Consider the following 23,269-nt stretch of genomic DNA (forward strand, 5'->3'; position numbering starts at 1 on the left):
TTAATTTAATGGGAAGTGAATCCTGAAGTTAGGCTACTCTTCATATAAACTTTTAACAAATCTGAGCAAAACAAAGCAACAATGAGGTTAGAATTTGCAAAGAATGGAATGATAATGAGACTCAAATTTGGTAAGAGGTATTTGATACATTGAATAATATCAATCTGAAAGTGACTGTCAATCAAGAAGGTAGAACATTCAAAAATCATCATCTTCAGAGGCCAGGCTTCGTACTTCCAGCCCTGCCTGACTCACCACAGTGTATGCTGCCCATGTGATGCCCAGTAAGCACAGCATGACATTATGGGTCTTCCCATTCCTCCTTTACTCGACCACATGTCCTCCATATTTTTTGTTTTGTAGCTTCATGCTTATTTCATTGTGTTAGAAGCACAACTTTTTTTTTTTGTCAAAGGCAAACTTTAAAATTCAATACTTTTCACAGAAATGAAATAGAGGCCTGTTCAGTCTGGATAGCATCTGTGTAGACTGTGAAATGAAACTCACCTTGAATATCACATTAAAGCAAAATGTGGAATCCTTTGGAATTGCATAAGAGCAAAGGAAACAATGAAAAGTGTGTTGCTACAAAACCCTATTCTTGGTAGAGATTTCATTTTTTAGATAAGAACAAAGAAAGGAAATAGAATATACGTTACAAAAGAAACTTTCACTTCGAAATTAATTTTGCTCTGTGATTGTATACAAAATAACTCCACATACAGCATTTTTTAAATTTTCAATGTTACATTCTGGTAAAAGAGTATCATTTTTAATGACAATTCACTAACTGCAATTCTAAGAAAAATGTAATACAAATAGTGTTCCTTTACAAAATGGGCTAGTTTTGTGATAAACCCATAGTATTGTATATTTGTGTGTTTGGAACATAGCTCTTGCCACCTCCCTCCATTCCCTCCATTACTTCCGTGGCCATGATGACTTTTAACAGAATCATGACCCATCAGTGAAGGTGTCAGCTTTTGGAATATCAAGATAAAGAGTCACACCTTTCAGAATTATTGAGTTCATGAATGCCTACAGGTTCCTTGATTGTATTTTACTATTTGTTAGGAACGTCTTACTCTGAAAAATCTATTTAGGGGCTATAAAAAGCAAATGTATGTAGGAAGAGGTCTCCTGTGCCCAGGTGTTGTAGACTACTTCCCACTTTCTCTTCTATCAGATTCAGTGTGGTCAGATTAATATTGAGGTCTTTAATCCATTTGTACTTGAGTTTTGTGCGTGGTGATAGAAATAGATCTACTTTCATTCTTCTACAGGTTGACATTCAGTTATGCCAGCACCATTTGTAAAGATGCTCACCTTCCTGGACCTGGGGGGGAACGGGGAGGACCTTGGACTTCCCATAGGGTAGGGAACCCTGACTGCTCTTGGGCCTGGAGAATTAGTGGGAGGAGGAGTGGGGGGAGGGGAGGGAAGGGAAGTGGGAGGAGGTGGAAATTTTTAATAAAAATAAAAGAGCAAATGTATAGAATTTTATCTCTCTTATAATTAATATTTATTTACCTACTGATAATTTGGTTTCTTCCTTCACTGGGTAGTAAAAGGAGCATGCATATCCAGATAAATTTATAAGATTGAAAGTCTTAATGAACACTGACTGATTGCTTCCTACATTCAGGTCTCTTGTTAATGTGCTCCCTTGAAAGATCTTAAGAGGTGAAATCTGAGAAAGTCCAGGAATTCATTAGTAACAATTAATGGACAACTGCATGCTGTATGGTGATTGTCATCAGTAATGGATAACAAAATATACTAATGCAATATGATGTGAACTGGGTTAGGAATAGTGTGCCAAACTCTCTAGCATCAAAACTAGATATCTCTAGAATGGCAGTTTTTGTTGCTCTAAGGAGAGTACACAGTTGAAAGTAATACTTTGTTAATCTGCTAAAAGGAAGGAATAGTCATCTTCAAATACACTAGGTTAATAATTCATGGTTGCAGATCAAGGTAAATCTGGATACTGTGTGCTGACATGACAGCAAGTCTAAATGTCTAAGACTTTCACTTTGTTTATACTAGATGACAGATGGACGATACATAGGTAGGTAGATAGTTCAGTTAGATGATTGATAGACAAAGATAGATACATAGATGGTGTGGGAGAATTGTCTATATTCTGCCAATCATGTTTTAAATAAACGCTGATTGGCCAGGCAGGAGGTGTAGGCAGGAAAGCTAGACAGGAAGTGGAAATGATGCAAGGAGAGCAGGAGAATTCTGGGGAGGAGGAAGTTGATTACCCCACTCCTACCCAGACCACCTAAGCAGCAGGATGTGAGCTGCCCCACTGAAAAAGGTACTGAGCCATATGGCTAACATAGATCAGAAAAATGGGTTAATCAAGATGTGAGAGTTAGCCAGTAAGAAGCCTGACCTAATGGGCCAATGAGCTTTATAACTTACGGAGATCTATGTGTGATTTTTTTCTCTGGGACTAAACAGCTGGGAGGCCGGGCAGGACAGAAAACCCCAACAAGCTGGCTTAGGGAACTGGGCAGGACATAAACACAAATAAGCAGACCCCCTCGTGTTACACATAGATTAGAGATATTGATAGATAGATTGATAGATGACAGGTTATTAATGGTAGATGTGTAAATATATAAGATATGCATTTGTTGTAATTTTATTATAATTTTATTTTATTGTGAAGATTAAAGGAATCACCTCAGAGCAGCAAATAGTAAACTATTGTCTCCATGTGGCAAGTCTATATTTGGATCTTAGCTCTTTTATTTTTATTCCCCAATGATAGTGTATATTTTTAGCTTCCACATCATTTTTAGTATTAATTTTTATACAATATATTTTGGTCATGTTTCCTGTTGATGGAAGTTTCTATCCCTCCAGGTATTCAGTCCCAAAAAACACACCGAGGTTTATATTAATTATAAACTGTTTGGTCTATTAGCTCAGGCTTATTATTAACTTGCTCTTACAACTTAAATTAACCCATAATTCTTGGATATGTTTAGCCATGTGGATTTGTACCTTTTCTCAGTAAGGCATTCTCATCTTGCCTCCTCTGCTTTCTCTGATGATGACTGCATCTCTGCCTTTTCTCTTCCCAGAATTCTCCTAGTCTGGTTGTCCCACCTATACTCCCTGACTGGCTATTGGCCAATCAACATTTTATTAAGCTAACATCAGTGACAAATCCTTATAGTGTACAAGAGCATTATCTCACAGCAGTTTTTCTTCTCCAAGTCCCTCCCACATTCTCCCCATCCTCTTCTCACCCAACTTCATGCTTGCTCTTCACGCTTTCTCTCCCTCTCCCCATGCCTTCCTCCTTTTCTCACCAGAAAGAAAGAAAGAAAGAAAGAAAGAAAGAAAGAAAGAAGGGTTAGGAAAGGAAATGGTCCACAGTCATAGGGAGTGACGTTATTTGGAAGGATTGGGGCGAGTCGTCCTGCTGGAGTAGTTGTGGCTGTGTTGGAAAAGGTGTGTCACTGGGGTGGGATTTGAGGTTTTAGAAACCCAAGCCAGGTCCAGTATCTCACTCTCCCTACCTGCTGCCTTCACATCCAGATATAGAACTCTCAGCTAACATGTCTTCCTGTGTGTTGCCCTGCATTCTGCCATGAGGATAATGTACCAAACCTCTGAACTAAAGAAAGTTAAATGCTTTCTTTTGTAAGAATTGGCATGGTCATCACGTATCTTCACAGAAAAGAACACTGAATAAGACAACATATGAATGTTTCCATCTTCAGAAAGACATACTCAAGTGGAAAATATAAAAAATGTAATAGTGTGTGAACCCATATTTCCTGCTATAAAGAGAGAGAATGTATTAAAACTTACATTCACTGTAACATTCTTGTAGCAGCAAAATCTCCTCCTGGAAGACTAGGATGATTTTCTAAAGACTATAAAGAATATTAAGATAAAGAAACAAAATAAAAAAAGATAAAAGAATTGATTTGGAAGAAGATTAAAAAATAAAGGAAAGGATATGATGTAGTGAGGAGTTTCATTAAGAAATCATTGATTCATCCTTGATGGTAAAGCCTGACTTAAGAAGACATTGGTACATGGATGATGCAGGCACTTATTCTAGACTGTATTCCAGTAGAGATATTGAAGTTTTTAACATAAATATCCTAACCTCAATTTTCCTATTTTGGAAGGAATGAGAGATACTGCTTTGTACACATTGATCACAATATATCTGCCTTCAAGCCTATAGAATGATGTAACTTTTTAATTTATTTTTTATGATGCATTTTTTTATATAGCAATATTGTATATGCTACTACTGGTTTTAAAATTCTGTATATTATTTTATCCTAGTGCAAAAATATGTAATAGTACCTTTATAAAATCAGTGCATTAAATAAAATGATACCAAACTTCTGTCTATTACTGTATTGATATTGTTTTACAATTCTAAATTATTAAGACAAATTTTTCCAACTTTAATTTTTTTCTCTTATGTTTGGCAGAAAAAGTTGAGCTTCTGACTATCATTATTCATAAGTGTTTGTGAAAATTTATTTATTTGTTTATTTATTTATGAAGAGAATGTTAAGACTCCCTGTGGTGCTTGTCCCTTTTTCTGTGATCACATCTTTTCCAAAGTAAGAGTGAAATGAAGATGCTCTATATAATTATCATAGATATTATGATGTAGTCTACTTCATAAACTTAGTAACTGTAGAATATCTTCCCACCTTTGACATTTTCTATTAGAAAAAATTTTAGAGTAACTGTACCTTCTTTTTTATATATTTATGTTTTCTTATTTTTCTATTTTTAAGCTGAAAGTTTATGTGTTTTTTTTAAAAAAAAATTACACTCTCTCCTTTGGAACCTGTCTTTGTCACCATTTTATTGCTGCAAAGAGAGACAGATCATGACAGAGGCAAGTCTCATAACAAGAAAAGATTTATTTGGAGCTTGCTTACATTTCAGTTAGCCCATTTTCAAATTGCTGGAAACATAATGGGAGCATGGTGGCACTCATGGCCCTTGAACAGTAGCTGAGAACTATATTCTGATCCACAGGCCAAGAGAACAAGCAACACTAGGCCTAGTATGCACGTTTGAAACCTCAAAGCCTACCTCCAACAAGACCACACCTCCTAATCCTTCTAAAGTAGTGCTACTCCCTGATGATTAAACATTCAAATATATAAGTTTATAGGGGCCATAAATATCTAAAAGACAATAGAACCACTCATTTTATTCTTTAAATAAGTTTATTAAAATACTCTCATCCTGAAATCAAGCATAAAATAAATTTTAGTGCTAAAAGGAATAAATGGTGAATATTTCTACTGTATTAAAAAATACAGGAATGGCTAGGTGACTTGGTGGGTAAAGCACTTACCACACAAGCATGACAACATGAATTTGATCCTAAGAACCCATATAAAAATGAAAGTAAAAAGCTGACTCCATGACATTGACCTCTGACTTTCATACATGTGCTACGGCATGCCTCCTTTTCCATTGATAATAATAATAATATGATGATGATGATGATATTTAAAAAAATCAAAAAACTGCTTGTGCTTTTAAACAGAATAAAATGCCAACCCTAACATGTAGGAAGCATTTCTCTAATGCAACCTAGGTTAAGAAAAATTAACCTTGGACACTGAAGAAACTATCTTTCATATTATTTCATATTAATATCAATAAATAACATAACTATGTAGATACATTTGTATTTTGTTCTTGCATTCAGCTTTTTAAATAATACATTTAATTGCACTATATTATCATTACATTGCATTCAGATTATTTAAAAATTTAAAACTCATGATTCTATAATTAAAGACAGAATATAAGAAGAAAACTGTGCAGTTCTATAACACAATAAAATTGTATGTATTATCTTCTCTCAACTACCTAACATGATTTTCAAATTTGAGTCAGTTGTTAACCATGTTACAGAGTAATTTTCAGAATTTATATAAGTCATGAGTTTTATGCTATTATTGTTTCTAAATCTCAAACCTAATTATATAGTATGTTGGGTGTATTAAAATTATCATTTAATGAACTTGAGACTTACAGATTTTTGCATACTGTTACAGTTTGAATAAAATTAAATGTAAATGATTATTCAGATATATAAAACATAAAAAAGTGGAGGAGTAGGTCCCCAAAATGTCTAAATATTTATCAAATACAAAAAAATAATAGCTGCCAAGGAAATATAAAGAACTGCAATGTGTTATAAATAATTTCAGTCAAAAACACCATTCATAGAGTTAAAGAAAATGCTGCATTTCATTTGTGTTTTATATCTCTGAATATGGCCTAGTGTAAAAAAAATGATAAATACCTAATAATCAATAAGAAAAAAACAGGAAACAAGAAATACAGTAGGAAAACTTATAACTGAATGAATATTAAAAAACTTACAAAGCATACAATAGTCTACTATCCACTAGGGAGAATAAAATTAAATGTAATTTTAATTTTTGCTTTTCAATGCCAGTGTATGTTACTGTTCATTGTAACACTAGATTGGCTATAGGAACAGAGAACACCAGTGTTCATACAGATGTGTAGCACCTGGAATTCCCACACAACTGTGAGGCTGAAGTTGGTACCAGCACTTTAGAAGACTATGTCATCCACCACAATGAGCATACATATACCTCTGATAGAGCAACCTCATTGTCAGGTTTACAAGAAACATGATGCAGATGATTGACAAACCACATTCAGGAGTACTCATGGCAACCTCATTTATAATAGGAAAATATTGGAAACAAATCAAATGTCTATCACTGCTAAAATGGAGTTCACGAGAATGTTCATCCAGTAATGTTACAGTAACAAAATTAACAGCCTTAACTACATAAGCTACATAGCGACATGCAACCAGGCAGATGTATCATAAACTTCACTATGATACTGAAGGAAAGAAATTGGATAGGAGTGATAAACAGACAATTATTTAAAAACTGATAAAACTAATCTACTGCATTTGAAACAGGATAGTCGTTACCCCAGGAACCAAGAGGGTAATGGCTGGAGGGAAGGGTCAGAACCCTCAACAGACACACCCATAGGTGAACCTGACCTACACTGTCTCTCTTTGGGACTCTCTTCCCGTTTGATTGTGTCAAGGAAAGAATTAACACTTTTTTTTTTTTTTGATTTTTGAGACAGGACACTTTTACAACTGACATCTTCCTCTGGCCTCTGAACACACCTGTACACGTGTACACACAGGCATGTACTCAAACACTCCCAACTAACACTCAAAATTAAAACAAGCAGAGAAAAATGTATAAAAGGTTTTGAAATGCATAGAATAATATCCACGTGATGACTAGGTATGATCTATAGGATTTTATGTGTCCACCACACCAATAAAGAAATCCGTGAACAAGATAGGTGAATCCAACTGTTCTTAGAGGTAAGATTAAATTATAATTGTTCCAGAAGCCAGAATTAAGAAGACATTTTGTGATATCCCCATAAATTTGTCACAGTAGTGTTCTGACATTTCATTTTCATATTACTCTTAATTTCCTAAGTTAGAAGCACTTGTTTGGGGGAATCCAGAAATTAATAACTTCCTTTCTCTTTTCCCAAAGAAATAAATTTTAGTTTGTTTGGTGCTTTTTTATAGGGTAGTATACGAGTATTTATGTTGTCTGTTTGAACTGGAAAAAAAACCCCAAAAATCTGATATTAAATTTTCTAGCTTTTTAAAGGACTTTATGATTTAAAAGAGTGAATATGTTTGAAACACGCATGTATCTCATTAAGAGTCTGCACTGGCTCCTTTAAGTGCTTATGTTATCTTTTTTTTTTTTGTCTTCCTAAAAACAAACCTCACACATTTCTTCTGTAGATTTGAGTTCAACTCTAGAATAATAGAATCCATTTGTATTTGCTCCACTCTGAGTCGGCTGATGAGTGAGTTCTTAGCTGGTGAATTCTAATGTTGTACATTTCGAGTGTTCAATCCATTTTGGAGGAACTCCCTGGTCAAGTCATTATACAGCAAAACATAATTTGACCATGCATAGGCAGATTTGGGGTGATGTGAAAATTATCCTTTGATCTCTTGCGTTCTTGGGAAGACATTCCCCTTGACTCCAACATTAATTCAGCCTTTGCCATTGACATTTCGAATGTGAGAGGGAAGTTCCCATCTGCAGCTCCCACTGGAGTCTGGGACATGAGGCTGGTATTTTTCTGTTTCCATTTGAATAATATTTGAATATGGTAGATTCTGATATACAAGTTTAAATTTAGAGCAATAGCCTTGTTTCAAGTTACTGACAAATTCCCTGAGAATATAAAAATTGTGCTTTGAGTCGGGGAGAGCTAAGAGCTCCTCGATCCTTTCAAAATTAGAACTTTGGACCTGTTTTAAATTGCTTTGTGTTTCTGAAGCATCATTTCACTTTAATATCACCCTGCCATAATCTCCAAAGGCAGTAAAGACACCTGAAACGTATTTCTACATTCTATCAGCCTTAACTCAAAATACACAGAGACTGTGGGGGAACAGTCACAAGATTTATAAAAGATGTGACAGCAAAATTAGAAATATTTTGATTGAACCAACAAATAATACATTGAATTTGAGATGTAAATAAATGCTCCAAAATTGATCATTTGTTTTTTCTTAATTTAAATACATTGATTGATTAATTAAACAACGTAGAAACACAGATTGACATTTGGCCGATTTTACACCCTGGTGTCTACAGCATACATTTTGGCTGTCTCTGTCCGAGGGGCCATGTAGGACCTCACCATGGAAGTACCTGCCGTGGAATAGCGCCTCCTCATGGCATAAGAATAGCTCCTCTCAGGTTCAACATCTGTTTAAAAGAGATAAATGCAGAGAAATGAAATAAATATGGTCCATTTAACTTTCAAAAATAAAAATATCTGGTCTTTTTTTATATTTTTCTCCAAAACAGACTAGAACACACCTGCACAGATAAACACATGCATTGTGCACACACCACACAGACACAGATACGTACACACTCCACACTCATATGCATGCACACACATACATACACACTCAAACACACAAAGACTCATATACATATGCATACAGTTATACACATGCATATTCTCTCTTTCTCTCTCTCTCTCTCTCTCTCTCTCTCTCTCTCTCACACACACACACACACACACACACACACACACACACACACGAGTCTCAGTTGAAATCATCCAAGAATCAAGTTCTCAGTATTTCAAACTGAAGCTTAACTTTAGATTGAAAATGTGGCTGAATATTTTTTGTTGTTGTTTTATGATGAAGACATCTTGGCATTTTAGGTTATTTTCTTTAGAAAACTAAAATCATACATTAGATTCCTACAAAAAAATATTGATTGACGCTTAGTCAAGCTCTCCATTTAACCATAAACATTAACCTCGTTGATTTAGAGAAGCTAGATATGTAACAATGACCACGGTACATAGACTACTAGAGCATGTTTAAATACTGGATAGAGTTGCAGCTCTGGGTTTCCTTGGTCACTAGCATCTACTCCTGGGAAATAAACCTTGAATACTACAATTGAATTGTCTTTGAACAGTTGAAACTGTGAAGGGTATCAGAGCCATTTGGTCTGATGAGAGGTGTTTTCTTCGGATTGGGAAAGATGACCACAATGGAGGAGTTCTTACTCTGCTTTGTCCTTACCTTTAAAGAGATACAAACAGCAGGTGAGGAGACCTCCAGCCAAAAAGCAACCCAAAGACCCAGCCATGCCAAGCCAGCAGGACCAGCCAAATTTATACTGGATCCCAAGAAATATATTGTGGATAATTAGAGAGGAACGTTCGACATAGACATCCACAGCATACCACACAGAACCAACAATTCCGGGGGCACCTGAAAGAAATGAGGTGGGTCAGGAATAATACAGAGCATTCTCCGAATTTAAGTCACAAGGACCTGCTTATTGTTCAAAATGCATGGTGTCATCTAAAGTGTTAGCACGAATACGTGCTTCATGGACAATGGAAGTGTGGACAGCTTCGATCATTGCCCTTCATCATTTCTTCTCACAGAACAGAATGCTGAAATAAAAGAGCACAATCCTCATCTGTTTGTGAAACTCTAAATGCTTGTCACAACTTTTTTTTAGAAGTTTCCCATTTTTCCAAAGTTATTTTTCTACAGTCATGTATCACTTAGCAGAGAAATTTGTGTGGTGGCATGCTGTACACCTGAGCTACATGGCGGGTGCATGTGCCCACAAACACTTGCACTCATACCAAAATATCACAGCTCATTGCTTCCGAAGCTACAGTGAACAAAACAATTTGAAACTGAGGTCCATATCAAGAGAGAACAGTGAAGGGAACAGATGCGGCATCCGTGAGTGGGAGGGGTCTGCTGTCACATGGTGCAATGCTTTACAGAAAGCGTGCTTTTTTATTTTTAAAGTGGAAGGAGTGCACTCTAAAAAATGGTAAAAATCAATTAGATATACTGTCTGGTAACATACTGTACATTATCACCAAATACCATGTGTGATAGTCGTGTATGTTCATCAGTGCCAACACTGCCACAACTGAATGAGTAATGCCTTATGCTGAGATGACATGACAGCTACTGCACTGCTAGGCAAAATAAATTATTAGTTCCAGTATATTTTTATGAGACTTCCATCATATATATGACTTGTCCCTGAAAAAAAAAGCCTTATGTGGCTCAGGATTATTTCATAAAAGAAAATATTTAAAACAAAATTTGAAAACAGGAAACACAGAAACACAAAGAGCATAAAACATGTTTTCATTCTATGCTAATTTTTTTCTTTTGAGACAGAATTTCTCTACACAGCCCCCACTGTCCTGGAATTCACTATGTAGATTAGACTGGCTTCAGACTCATAGAGATCCACCTGCCTCTGAGAGCTAGGATTAAAGGTGTGCACAACCATACCCTAGGCCTTCTATGTTAATTTTCAATGGGAAGTATATGCCGTTAAAAAAATTCTGTGTTTCTAAAACCCTTGTCTGAAGCTCTTCTGGATACATAATCAACACTTGCATGCAAACTATGATGTCTCAGATACACAGCCAACATACACCTGTAATCATGCTGTCTCAGGCACACAGTTAACACACACATGTAAACTGTGCAGTCACAGATGCACAGACAACACTCATGTGAGCTGTGCTGTCCCAGATACACAGTCAACACTCACATCATCTGTGCTGTCAATCACAGCACCTTGCTGTGCTGCATAGTTTTATGTCAACCTTATAAAGCTAGGTTCTTCTGAAATTGAGAACGTGAGGAAACTCCTCCATCATATCTGGCAGTGAGGTATTTTCTTAATTAGTTATTGATGGGGGAGAGACCAGCCCATTGTGGCTGGTGCCCTCCATGGGCTGGTGCTTCTGAGTTCTATAAAAAAAAAAGAAAGCTGGAAAGAAAGCCAAGAACAAGCCAGTAAGAAACATCCCTCCATGGCCTCTGCATCATCTCCTGTCTCCAGGTTTCTGTCTTGTTTGAGTCCCTGATATGAATTCCTTCAGTAATGGACTATGATATGAAAGTTAAGCCAAATAAATGCTTTTCTCCCCTATTTGCTTTTGGTCATGGTGTTTCAGCATAACAATAGCAATCCTAACTAGGACTCATGCTATCCCAGATACAGAGTTAACACTCACGTGTAAACTGGACTATCTAAGATACACAGTCAGCATCCGCATGTAAGCTGGACTATCCCAGATACAGTCAGCATCCACATGTAAGCTGACGTATCCCAGATATAATCAACATGCACATGTAAACTGGGCTATCCAAGATGTGCAGTTAATACCCACATGTAAACTGTATCCAGTACTGTTCAATTCAGTGTGCTAAGGACAGGGAGGAAACAAACAAATCCTATGTCAAAAAAAAAAACATGACTTTCCTTTCTAGTAATAGATGTGCCATATTCCACTTCATGTCAAAATGGGCCAAGAAATTACATTCTTTTTCCATTTTGTCTAAAGCCCACAGATTATCCCCTCTGACAAGAGACTGACTTTATGTGCTAGGACAGGGGTTTCACTATCTTAGGTACAAATTGTGTATCAAAAGTCAGGTCTAAAAGACAAAGGTGACAAGTGAGAGAAAAGCAATATGCGGAAAGGATGTTTTGAAAAATATTTACCCTGTGGAAAAAACATATCTTCCCTCCTGGAGGGTTGGTAATATTTATTTTAAACATTTTTTCTGTTTATAATTCTAAGTGCTCATCCAAGCAATTAAAACACATAACCATTAGAAAAAGGTATAAGCTACCATCACTTTCTACAATATTGTTACATTTACCAACTAAATTCAAAATACCTCTTCTCAAACTTCAAAACAGAACGCATGCTTTAAAAATCTGTGTACGGCAGACTAATTCTATAAAATGCTTGCAATGCTTAGTTATCTCAGACCACCTAATTTGACTATATCTTCTGTAATACCTACACAGATTTTCCTCAGTAACTTGAATGTTTGTTTTATTGTTTTATAAAAGACAAAAGTCTCTAGTGACATCTTCGAAAAATTTTCTAGACCAAATTTATACAATGTTAAGCTTATTAAATGAATTCACTGGTATATATAAGAGCTGTCCACTGTGAGGAGGCAGGTTATGGATAGAGGTCCGTAAATGAGGAGAAATGATAAATTCTGGTAACACAACTCAGGAACGATCAGGGACTCACAGTCTCCAAATATAACAAACGAAGCCAGTACCTGCAATCAGTAATGTGGTCCCGGAAACAAAGCAGAGGCGGACTTTAATGTGTGGCTCATCAGGTAGGAACTTCACACAGTCAAGACCCAGGAGCAGGGTGATAAATCCAAAGCCAGCAAGAATGTTCGCTGTAATCATCAGTGCTCGGGTTACCACCAACTTCACTGGGAGAGCATGGAGTCACAGCGGAGAAAAGAGGAGACATAACTCCCACAAGAACATCACAGAATGCAAGGTTAGACACAACGTAAGGCCACACATAGATTTCAGAACTGGTGTTTATATAAGCTTCAGTATGAGTGCCATCATTTCTCCAGAAATTCAAAACTGCCATTAAGCAACTGCAGTTCCACAGACTTCTACATAAGAAGGGACAGGGATATGGCTCAGAGACAGAACACTGTGCTAGCATCCAGGAGAACTCGTGTTTCATTCTAAATTCTAAAAACAAAGGAAATTACACCCCAATAGTGTATGAACTACTGCTATGTTTCCTGGATCACAGGAAAGATGAATACATTCATTTCTTTTACTTTATACTAATTATATTTTATTTTCATTAAAATCTTAGAACTTCTTATCTTTAAATATTTTTCCCATTGAGGAGATAAAATTCTAGCTTATTTTTTGTGGAAATACAGCCAATTTTCCCTGTCCAAAAGTTTAAGATGTATATGATGCTCCTGCACAAGAAAAAAATAAATAAATCAAAGCAAAAAAAATTCCTCCAACATTATCAGGAAGTAAATATACCCTATATGTGTCCTTTTATTATGATGATGGTTTCTACCAACTGTCACCATTACAGGATCTGGAACTGCCTAGGAGATAAGTCTCCGGAAACATCTCCGAGGGATGACTTTGCCTCTAGGCCTGCCTGCAAAGGATTCATCAATGAAGTTAATTGAGATGGAAAAAAAATCTATCCAAAAAGTGTGCAGCACCATTTCCTGGGCTTGGGTCATGGGCTACATAGGAATGAAGTGAACCGACAAGTGTTTAGCCTTCTCTGCATTCCAACTATGAATGCAATGGGACCAGCTTCCTCAAGTCCCTGTTACCTCAGCTTCCCTGCCTCAAAACTAAAAGAAAGATTAAGAGAAGTCTAAGTTTTATCAGCTACGTTGCTTTATTGTCCTTTATTTCGACACACCTTCTTGATCTGTGGCATATTTAAGTGGCTCTCCAACTAATGAGAAAACTTTGGCTCATGCAAGGCCATTAACGGCATTAGGATGGGATATTCTGACTTCTTCCACATCTACATGGGCCCAGGTTTCCTCTTTCTCTAAACCCTCTCCCATTTTCTGTTCCATACATAGAGTCTCTGTGAAACTCTAGGACTTGAGCCCATGGTCAGTCTGGTTCCAGGAGGATAGATGTGCAAGCAAAATGTTCAGGTTAGCTATAGAAAAATTGCATTTGGCGGAGGTTTAGTTCTGGCAGGGTCAGAGAGATGCCATATAGTCGCTACCAGGGACAGATGCATTAGAACCTTGTCAGTAGACCACAAACCTCATGGTAAAATATAAGATAATGAAAATGTATTAATTCCAGATATAAGAGATAGCTAGCAATATGCTTAAGTGATTGGCCAAGCAGTGATTTAATTAATATAGTTTCTGAGTTTTATTTCAGGAGTCTGGGCAACTGGGAACAAACAAGCAGTCTCCTGCTACACCAGAGTTTTCAGGTGTTCTGTTAACTCACTAGTGTGGGAGTTTTCTTCTTTATGTAGTGCTATGAACTTTCCTCTTAACACTGCTTTCATTGTGTTCCATAAATTTGGGTATATTGTGTGGTAATTTTCATTGAATTTTAGGAAGTCTTTAATTTCTTCCTTTCTTTCCTAACCCATTGGTGATTCAGGTGAGCATTGTTTAATTTCCATTTGTTTGTGGGCTTTCTGAAATTAGTGTTTCTCTTGAATTCCAATTTTAAGCTATGGTGATCTGATAAGATACATGGGGTTGTTTCAGTTTTTTGTATCTTTGAGGTTTGTTTTGTTACCTAGTATGTGGTCAATTTTTGAGAAGGTTCCATGAGGGGCTAAGAAGATGATATATTCTTTTATGTTTGAATGGAATGTTCTATAGACGTTTGTTAAGTCTATTTGAGTCATAGCATCTGTTAGTTCCCTTATTTCTGTTAGTTTGCTGTCTGACAGACCTGTCTAGTGGTGAGAGTGGGGTGTTGAAGTCTCCCACTATTTGTGTGTGGGGTTTAATGTGTGATTTAAGATTTAGAAGTGTTTCTTTTACATATGAGGGTGCCCTTGTATTTGGGGCATAGATGTTCAGGATTGAGACTTCCTCTTGATGGATTTTCCTGTACGAAATGTCCTTCTTTGTCTCTTTTGATTGATTTTCACTTGAAGTCTATTTTGTTAGATATTAGGATAGCTGCACCAGTTTGTTTATTAGGTCCATTTAATTGGAAAACTTTTTCTCAGTTCTTTATTCTGAGGCAATGTCTGTCTTTGAGGTTGAGGTGTCTTTCTTGTATTTGGCAGAAGGATTGATTTTTTTTTCATATTCTACTGTGGGAGCTACTTTTGCTCCTTCAACCAATAGCCTTTGAGATACCAGCCCACTGGGGTGTGGTATCTTTTGCTTTAAAAATAAGTGGCAGCAGCCCTCTCGCTCTCTCTTGCTTCAGATTTTTCTTCTGGCTATCAGATGCTTTTCCTGATACTTCAGGAGGCTGTTGTCTAGGATGGTGATCTGTAAGTTTTTCCTTTTAAATAAATAACCCTTTTATTAATCTTAATTCTGAGTTTGTGTGGGATTACTTTGTTTTGTGACTTACTCCATCAGTTTGGCGCCCAACGTGGGGCCCGAATCCACAACCCTGAGATTAAGAGTCCCATGCTTTATAGCTACCATATTGCAGTGTACATTTCTACCTCTGATTAAGATACTTATATATTGTTTGTGTATTGATACATTTCTACCTCTGACTAAGATACTTATATATTGTTTATGTAATGATATACATTGTTAACATTTGGAGGTCATTGTCCTCATTTATTGCACAGTTGTTTATTCTCTTAGTTTTTAAGTTAGATAGGTATTAGAAATTGTAGATCAACAGTCATCTATGTCTGTCAAATTTATACTTAGACTAATCAGGTTCTTTAGATATATATAGATTATACTCTGTATAAATAATCTTCAATCTCTTCAAAGAGCTATAGAAAATGGCATTTAAGCTAATTTAGAGTTCTGTGATAGTGAGATACAATCGCTCCTGGCAGCATCCATCTATTACTGGGAGATTGTTGAACACCAAAGACACTCCACTTGGAGCTTGTCTTCTTGGCAAAATCGGCCTCTGGGCAAGGAACTGCCCATACCTCAACTACTGACAAAATACATAGTATCTGAAAATGGATAAGAAGAACTGTCAAATCTTGCCAAGACAGGGTAAGACAGTTTTGAAATATTTCTTGCCTTTAAAAATAATCTGTCAGTTATTGTAGGCCTTAGCCAAAGTTGGTTGTGTCAGCGCTGCAGACATGACTTTGGGTGATTGCCCAGGTAGCCAGTTGTCTCTGTGATTTGTTGCATATTTTGGAAGTTGTTTTATTGCATTTCCTAACGACTAAGGTAACATTATTTCCCTTCTCAGATCTTCGATGGGGTTGAAGACTAGATAAATGTAGCTACTTTCCTCTCATCACTTGGCCAAGTTATTTATTATATAAGATTTAGGATAGTTAGAATAGGATATTTGTTCTTATTGTACATAATTTTATAGTAGGTTTAGAACTGTCTTATTTAAACAAAAGGGGGAGGTGCTGCGGGAGCTACTTTTGCTCTTTCAACCAATAGCCTTTGAGATACCAGCCCACTGGGGTATGGTATCTTTAGCTTTAAAAATAAGTGGTGGCAGCCCTCTCGCTCTCTCTTGCTTCGGATTCCGCTTCTGGCTATCAGACGCTTTTCCTGATCCTGCAGGAGGCTGTTGTCTAGGACGGTGATCTGTAAGTTTTTCCTATTAAATAAATAACCCTTTTATTATTTTTAATTCTGAGTTTGCATGGGATTGCTTTGTTTTGTGGCTTACTCCATCATTATTCAATATGTTAACCTATGTCATTTTATAGGTGAGTTGAGTCCATTTTTATTAAGGGATTTTAATGACCTATAATTGTTAGTTCCTGTTATTTTAGTTTTCGTTGTTGGTGATGTTATTGTGTGTGTTTTTCCCTTCTTGGGGATTTGCTGTTGTGAGATCACCTATTGTCTGTGTTTTTGTGAATGTAGCCAACTTCCTTGGGTTGGAGCTTTCCTTCTAGCACTTTGTGTAGGACTGGGTTTATGGCTAGGTATTAATTAAATCTGGTTCTGTCATGAAATATCTTGTTTTGTCCTTCTATGGTGATTGAAAGTTTTGCTGGGTATAGTAGTCTGGACTGGTATCCATAGCCACTTAACGTCTGCATAACACTTGACCAGGACCTTCTGGCTTTCACTGCTTCCATCAAGAAGTCAGGTGTAATTCTGATAGGTCTGCCTTTATATGTTACTTGGCCCTTTTCTTTTATAGCTCTTAATATTCCTTCTTTATTCTGTATGTTTAATGTTTTGATTATTATAAGACACGGGGACTTTCTTTTTTGATTTAGTCTATTTGATGTTCTGTAAGCTTCTTGTATCATCATATGCATATCTTTCTTTAGGTTGGGAAAGTTTTCTTCTCTGATTTTGTTGAATATATTTTCTGTGCTTTTGAGCTGGACTTCTACCATCTTTATTAGTCTTAGGTTTATTCTTTCATGGTGTCCCATATTTTCTGGATATTTTGTGTTAAGCTTTTGTTAGATTTAATGTTTTTTTGACCAATGAGTTTATTTCCTCTATTGTATTTTTAGTGCTTGAGATTCTTTCTTCCATCTCTTGTATTCTGTGGTTTATGCTTGCATTTGCAGTTCCTGATCATTTTCTCATAATTTCCATTTCTATAATTCCCTTGGCTTGTGTTTTCTTTATTGTCTCTATTTTGGTTTTCAAGTCTTGAATAGTTTCCTTCATCTGTTTTATTGCTTTTTCTTGGTTTCTTTAAGGAGTTTGTTGATTTCCAATTTTTTGTTTGTATTTTTCTCTGCTTCTTTGAGGGAATTTTTCATTTCCTCTTTAAGGGCCTCAAACATTCTCCTAAAGTTACTTTTTAGGTCATTTTCATCTGCTTCATCAATATTTGGTTGTTTATGTCTTGCTGTTGTAGGGACACTAGTTTTTATTGGTGTCACATTACTCTTTATGGTGTTGAATGTGTTCTTTTCTTGTCTACCTATCTTTTCCTTTGATTGGTGTATTTTGGGCTGTGTGTCTAGTAATCAATCTTCCAGGTGGATCCAAGGCTCGAATGATGGCTTCTCATGGTACAGTCAGGGCCATAATTGCAGTTTCCCTGGAGGTCACTTGATGTTCCCAGAGGTATCTCGGTGCTCCCAGGAGTTTGCTCTGCAATCTCAGGGTTCATTTGTGCTTGTTACCATGGGGGTCACTTGCTTGGGGCTGCTGCTGCTGAACTCACTCCCTTGGTTCTGCTTTGGCAGAGGTCACTGGCTCGAACCTGCTACAGTGAGGTCTCTGGCTTGGACCTGCTTCATCAGTGGTGACTCCCTTGTACATAGGCTCCTGTGTAGGTCATTGCCTCTGACCTGCTCCAGCAAAAGTCGCTAGCTCAGGCCGGGCCCTTTAGGGGTTGCTGCCTTGGGCCTGTTTTGGCAGAAGTCTTAATAAATGGGTTTGTTTCCTACCCTGAAGATCCTAGTTGAAACCCTGAAACCCAGAATGAAGGAATAAACTAACTCTCTTACCTTAATAACTGCATCGTGGCATGTTCATTCCCCCACCCATCCACCCACCAACATAAGCTTATAGTAAAGAAGAAGAAAATAAATAAATAGGATGATAAACAATTAAGAAAATAAATAAATATGTTTGTCTTGTTGGCTTTGTCTATGCATTGCATTTCTGGAATAGGCTGAAAGTCTAAGCTTCTAGTTATCAAATCATGTTGGTTATTTTTCTGTGTGTGTATGCATGTGTATTTGTGTGTCTGTCTGTCTGTCTGTGTAGATAGAACTAGCTGAATATAGGGGGGAAAATGGGAAAGTCTTAAGACTTTTCTAAACAAAAATGTAATAAAATGGCCTTACAAATTATGGCAAAAATATTTCTGACACCTGACTCCCAAAATACTGATGAAGATTTTTTTGAAAATTGTCCTGCTTAAGTGTTTTATCCTGCATTGAAATAAATATCTGGGATAAAATAGCATACACAAGACCCACTTTTCATTCATCTTTTCATGGGGCACTACCACCCATCATTGGCTCTGAAAGACACTAATTGCACTGTTCTTTAGTCTTGGGTCTGGAATTTCTTGACAAGGTTCAGAGTCCTAAGTAAATAAGTTACTACCTTGAAGAAGGATTGAGAACATCAACAATGGATTGTTAATTTAAAAGATTGCTTTATTTATGTAAACAGGGCCTTGCAAATATTGAGGTAGGATTTAGAGTTAAAAGAAAGTAAGATGAGAGAAGTGACTCCAACATAGAGGGTGATGATCCTCTCATGTACTGGTGTTCTTGTGTACCAATTCCATATCCTCTGTCTGTCTTTGATGCTGTCTCTCTGCATCTCATACTCTATCTTAGCAAATCTTCAATTGAGAAAAGAAAACCCAATAAAAGTTCTACTTAAGCTAAGTCATAGTTGAAACATATCTATGAATGCTATTCATCTAGATTGTCAATTCTAATCATAAAATTCACAACACCCAAAGGAAAAGTTTCAATTATTAAAATATTTACTGTAAGCCTACTGTATCTTAGGCATTGTGCCAGGTCCCTTGTTACATAGTTCAGACAACATTTTCACCATAAAGGGTTTTACAAACTCAAGGGGAAAGGTGAAATATGATAAACATTTCAATTCACATTTCAAAAATGACACCCATTACTAATTGTCAATATTTCAAATTGGAGCATTGATACCATACAACAGTAAGCAAAACCAAATAAAAATTTGAGCTCAGCATTCCTTCCTGGCAAACAAGAAGATATATAGTATACATACAGGAATGTTCTGCATAGATTGAGTCATACTCATCACAGGTGCGAATCCCATCAAAAGCATTTGTGACACACTCCCACCAGAGGCCTCGGCATTTTGTGCTCACCTGGAGGTGAGAAAAAAACATTGTGTAAAACAACATGAAGCCAACTTCATTTCCTCTTGGTCTAATGGAAGCTCAGTTATCACATTTGCTAGACAAGTACAGTGCTTAAAGGCACGATTAGAGTTCTATTTATTACTGGGTGGTAGTGGCACGTGACTTTAATCCCAGCACTCAGGAGGCAGAGATAGGCGGATTTCTGTGAATTCAAGGACATCCTGGTCTACAAGAGCTAGTTGTAGGACAGCTAGAACTGTTAAACCAAGAAATCTTTTCTAAAAAATAAAAGAAATCTATTTATATAAAATAAATGCATGTTAGAAAAGTTTCCCTTAAACAATGACAATTAGACAATTAAAGGCTTTCTGGGACAAGAAATTAATTTACCTCCTGATTAGAGGGGGCTTGTGGAGAAATAAATTATGGATGAAAGAACTAAAACCAGAACTAAATGTATTCTTCTGTCTTTGAGTCCTGCTTTAACCTAAAGACAATCCATTTCACTTCCATGTCCTAACATTTACTCATAAATAAATCTATAAAACAATAGATGGTAATGTTAATGTCTCAAGTCTATCAGTAATGCACATTAATTCATCTTCATTACAGGCATTGACTTTCATGAAGAAAGATGCTGTTTTATATGAGGTTCATAAATTTAAAATTAGCAAAGAAAACCAATAAATGATTAAGGCAACAATAAATGAACTGAGAATCCCTGATCATCTTCCTGGCTGTTATACTGACATATTACAAATGTTTAAGCTATGACATGAATATAAAGGAACTGAGAAGTAATCTAATATAATTTGACAGCTGGACACCGCTTTTACTTAGAATTGGCCTGCGGATGATAATGTCCACTTAGAGCAAAGGAGTCCCAGTGCCCTCACACTCTAATCCTTTATTGGTGGACTAGAAGTCATCATAAACTTTAACCAAAACAATGGTAAGCATCTCAGCAGACAGCAGCTTCAAGTATTCTTGACAGAGCTCATGAACATGGAGCAGAGACAATATGATTGCTTCGTCAGACTCAATAACATATCCTATTACCTTGAAAATCAGAAGCTAGCCTAGAAAACGTTGAGAGTTACTGTGGAAAGTCACATTTTAAACCCCATCCCCAAAGAATAAATAACAAAGGGAGGGGTGTTGAAATGGTAACCGTGGGAAGGGAAAGGACAGAAAAACATTTTCCAAAAGAAAAAAAAAATGACAATGACATGAGCATAGTGACGCAGTAACATGAGCACTCTGAAACTCTTGCCGTGTTCTGCGTGGGCCTCGACAAAACTCTGCTGATACTCTCGTTATTGCTTTTTGTGTAGAATATTTATAATTGGCAGTGATTAACAATCATATTGAGTTCATTCTTTGAAGGATCTACTGTTGAAGTATATTATCACTTCATTTGTTTCTTAGAGAGCATTAATGAAATATTTACCAATAAGGACATGGAGGGACAGGGAAGGAAAAATACTGTAACAATTCAGTCAACAGTAATACAGGAGACAGACTGCAACTGAACCGCAGGTGTGTGTAATTCCAAGCCTTGCTTGTGGTATACGATTTCAAAGCTAAGGCATCCAGTACTTGGTACTTGAGTGTTGAAGACAGCCTTTGGTGAAGTGGTCCTTATGTGTGACCTCACAGAGGTATAAAAAACTGATTTGTTTTTGTTAGCCTACGCCAACTCCCCTCCCCACTTGAGTCTCTGACCATGCCAAGCCAAGCCAGAGCAAGACAGCCAGCGAGACCCCTCCTCTTTTTGATAAGAGATCACGTCCACAGACAGAAGCTGTGTCCTAAGGCAGGTACTCCCAAACTGGTGGTGGAAAGAATTCACACAACATGGACCTAACTTGATTCTCATGCCAAGACTCTCGTTCTTCAAATCACCACTTTGGCAGGCTGTACCTACAATGCTCTAGATCTTATGAACGGCGATCTGACTTCGAGAACACGGAGGTCAAGGGTTCTAATGAAGAAAATCCGTCTTGAACAACCTGACACAACGGTTTCTAAAGAAAGATATGTACATATACGCGTCTATGAACATAAGCTTTAAGTACAAACTGACACTTTTCATAGCTGTGCTGTAACCTTGGGCAAAATCTTCCCTGTTTTGAATTTCAATTTCCTCACCCATACAAGGGAAATAATGACAAGGTAGTTAAAAGTATTAAAAATCAGGAGCTAGAGAGATGCCTCAAGGGTTAAGAGCACTGGCTGCTCCTCCAGAGGTACTGAGTTCAATTCCCAGCAAACATGTGGTGGCTCACAACCATCTACAATGGGATCTGAAGCCTTCTTCTGGTATAAGACATGCATTTAGATAGCGTATTCATATATATAAAAAAGTAAATATTTAAAAATCAAACTTAAAAAAGTATTAAAAATTACTAATCCATAGTATAAATTATTAGTGCAAATGAAATGAATGTTAGTGAATTTCTAACACCATGAATTAAGCAGTGGCTATATTGAGTTTCATTGAAAACGATGACAGTAAAATATGTTAGATATAGTAGAATGAATGGCAGCCTTCTGAAAGATTCAACCATAACTATGATTATGGCCCTGATTGCAGATATAGCTGAACTAAAGGCCTATAAATAAGATGTCACATTGGACTGTACAGAATGATTCTGAACTAATGAATAATGGTGTCCTTATCATATGTCCACAAATGAAAGGAACAGGCAGAAGGGAAGGAGGCCACAGGAATACTGAGTGATGGCAGCCACACCACACAAGTCACGGACAACTCACACCCATTATAATCTGAAAATATCCAGAGCAAGACTACCTGGAGCATCAGAAGCAATGAGTGAAGCTTTTCAGTTTCAGGAAGTCCCATTTATTAATTGTTTCTCTCAGTGTCTGTGCTAGTGGGGTTATATTTAGGCAGTGGTTCCCTGTGCCAATGCATTCAAGTGTGCTTTCCACTTTCTCTTCTATGAGCTTCAGTGTGGCTGGCTTTTTGTTGAGGTCTTTCATCCATTTGGACTTAAGTTTTGTGCATGGTGATAGATATGGGTCTATTTTCATTCTTCTGCATGTTGATTGTAAAGTTTGGGTCTTCAGGACAATGAGAGATTAATTTCCTTATGGTCATTTGTTATGGCAGCCTCGGGAAAGTGATATAGTTAGGTACATACTAACACACAAGACTCTGAAGGAAAATAGGTCTTGGTAGTGTTCATGTCCTCAGTCTCTCAGCTCACAGATTCGGTACACTTAAAGGGTACACTAAGGATATGAAGGCATTATTCTGTAAGTAAACAGTGAATTTTCACAGTTTTCTACTGTCTAAACCAACTGGGAAAACATCCTTG

The 23,269-nt window shown here is 36.8% G+C and overlaps 1 protein-coding gene across 3 annotated transcripts in view; it reads right to left on the reverse strand.

Annotated features, from left to right (window-relative positions):
* Positions 1 to 4,904: 4,904 nt before the first annotated feature.
* The window catches only part of Cldn16 (claudin 16), a 113,560-nt gene continuing 95,195 nt past the window's right edge, over positions 4,905 to 23,269 (reverse strand). For all 3 annotated transcript variants that reach the window (XM_087901802.1, XM_087901804.1, XM_087901805.1), the window contains 4 exons: positions 19,829 to 19,931; positions 12,734 to 12,898; positions 9,680 to 9,871; positions 4,905 to 8,837 (listed from right to left, as the gene is read on the reverse strand). In XM_087901802.1, the coding sequence (XP_087757928.1) occupies positions 8,704 to 8,837; positions 9,680 to 9,871; positions 12,734 to 12,898; positions 19,829 to 19,931 (594 nt within the window). In that variant the 3' untranslated portion in view covers positions 4,905 to 8,703. The remainder of the gene's footprint in view (positions 8,838 to 9,679; positions 9,872 to 12,733; positions 12,899 to 19,828; positions 19,932 to 23,269) is intronic.

Source organism: Myodes glareolus, chromosome 2, assembly GCF_982192425.1.
Source record: "Myodes glareolus chromosome 2, mMyoGla1.1, whole genome shotgun sequence".
In the NCBI taxonomy this organism is placed as follows: Eukaryota; Metazoa; Chordata; class Mammalia; order Rodentia; family Cricetidae; genus Myodes; species Myodes glareolus.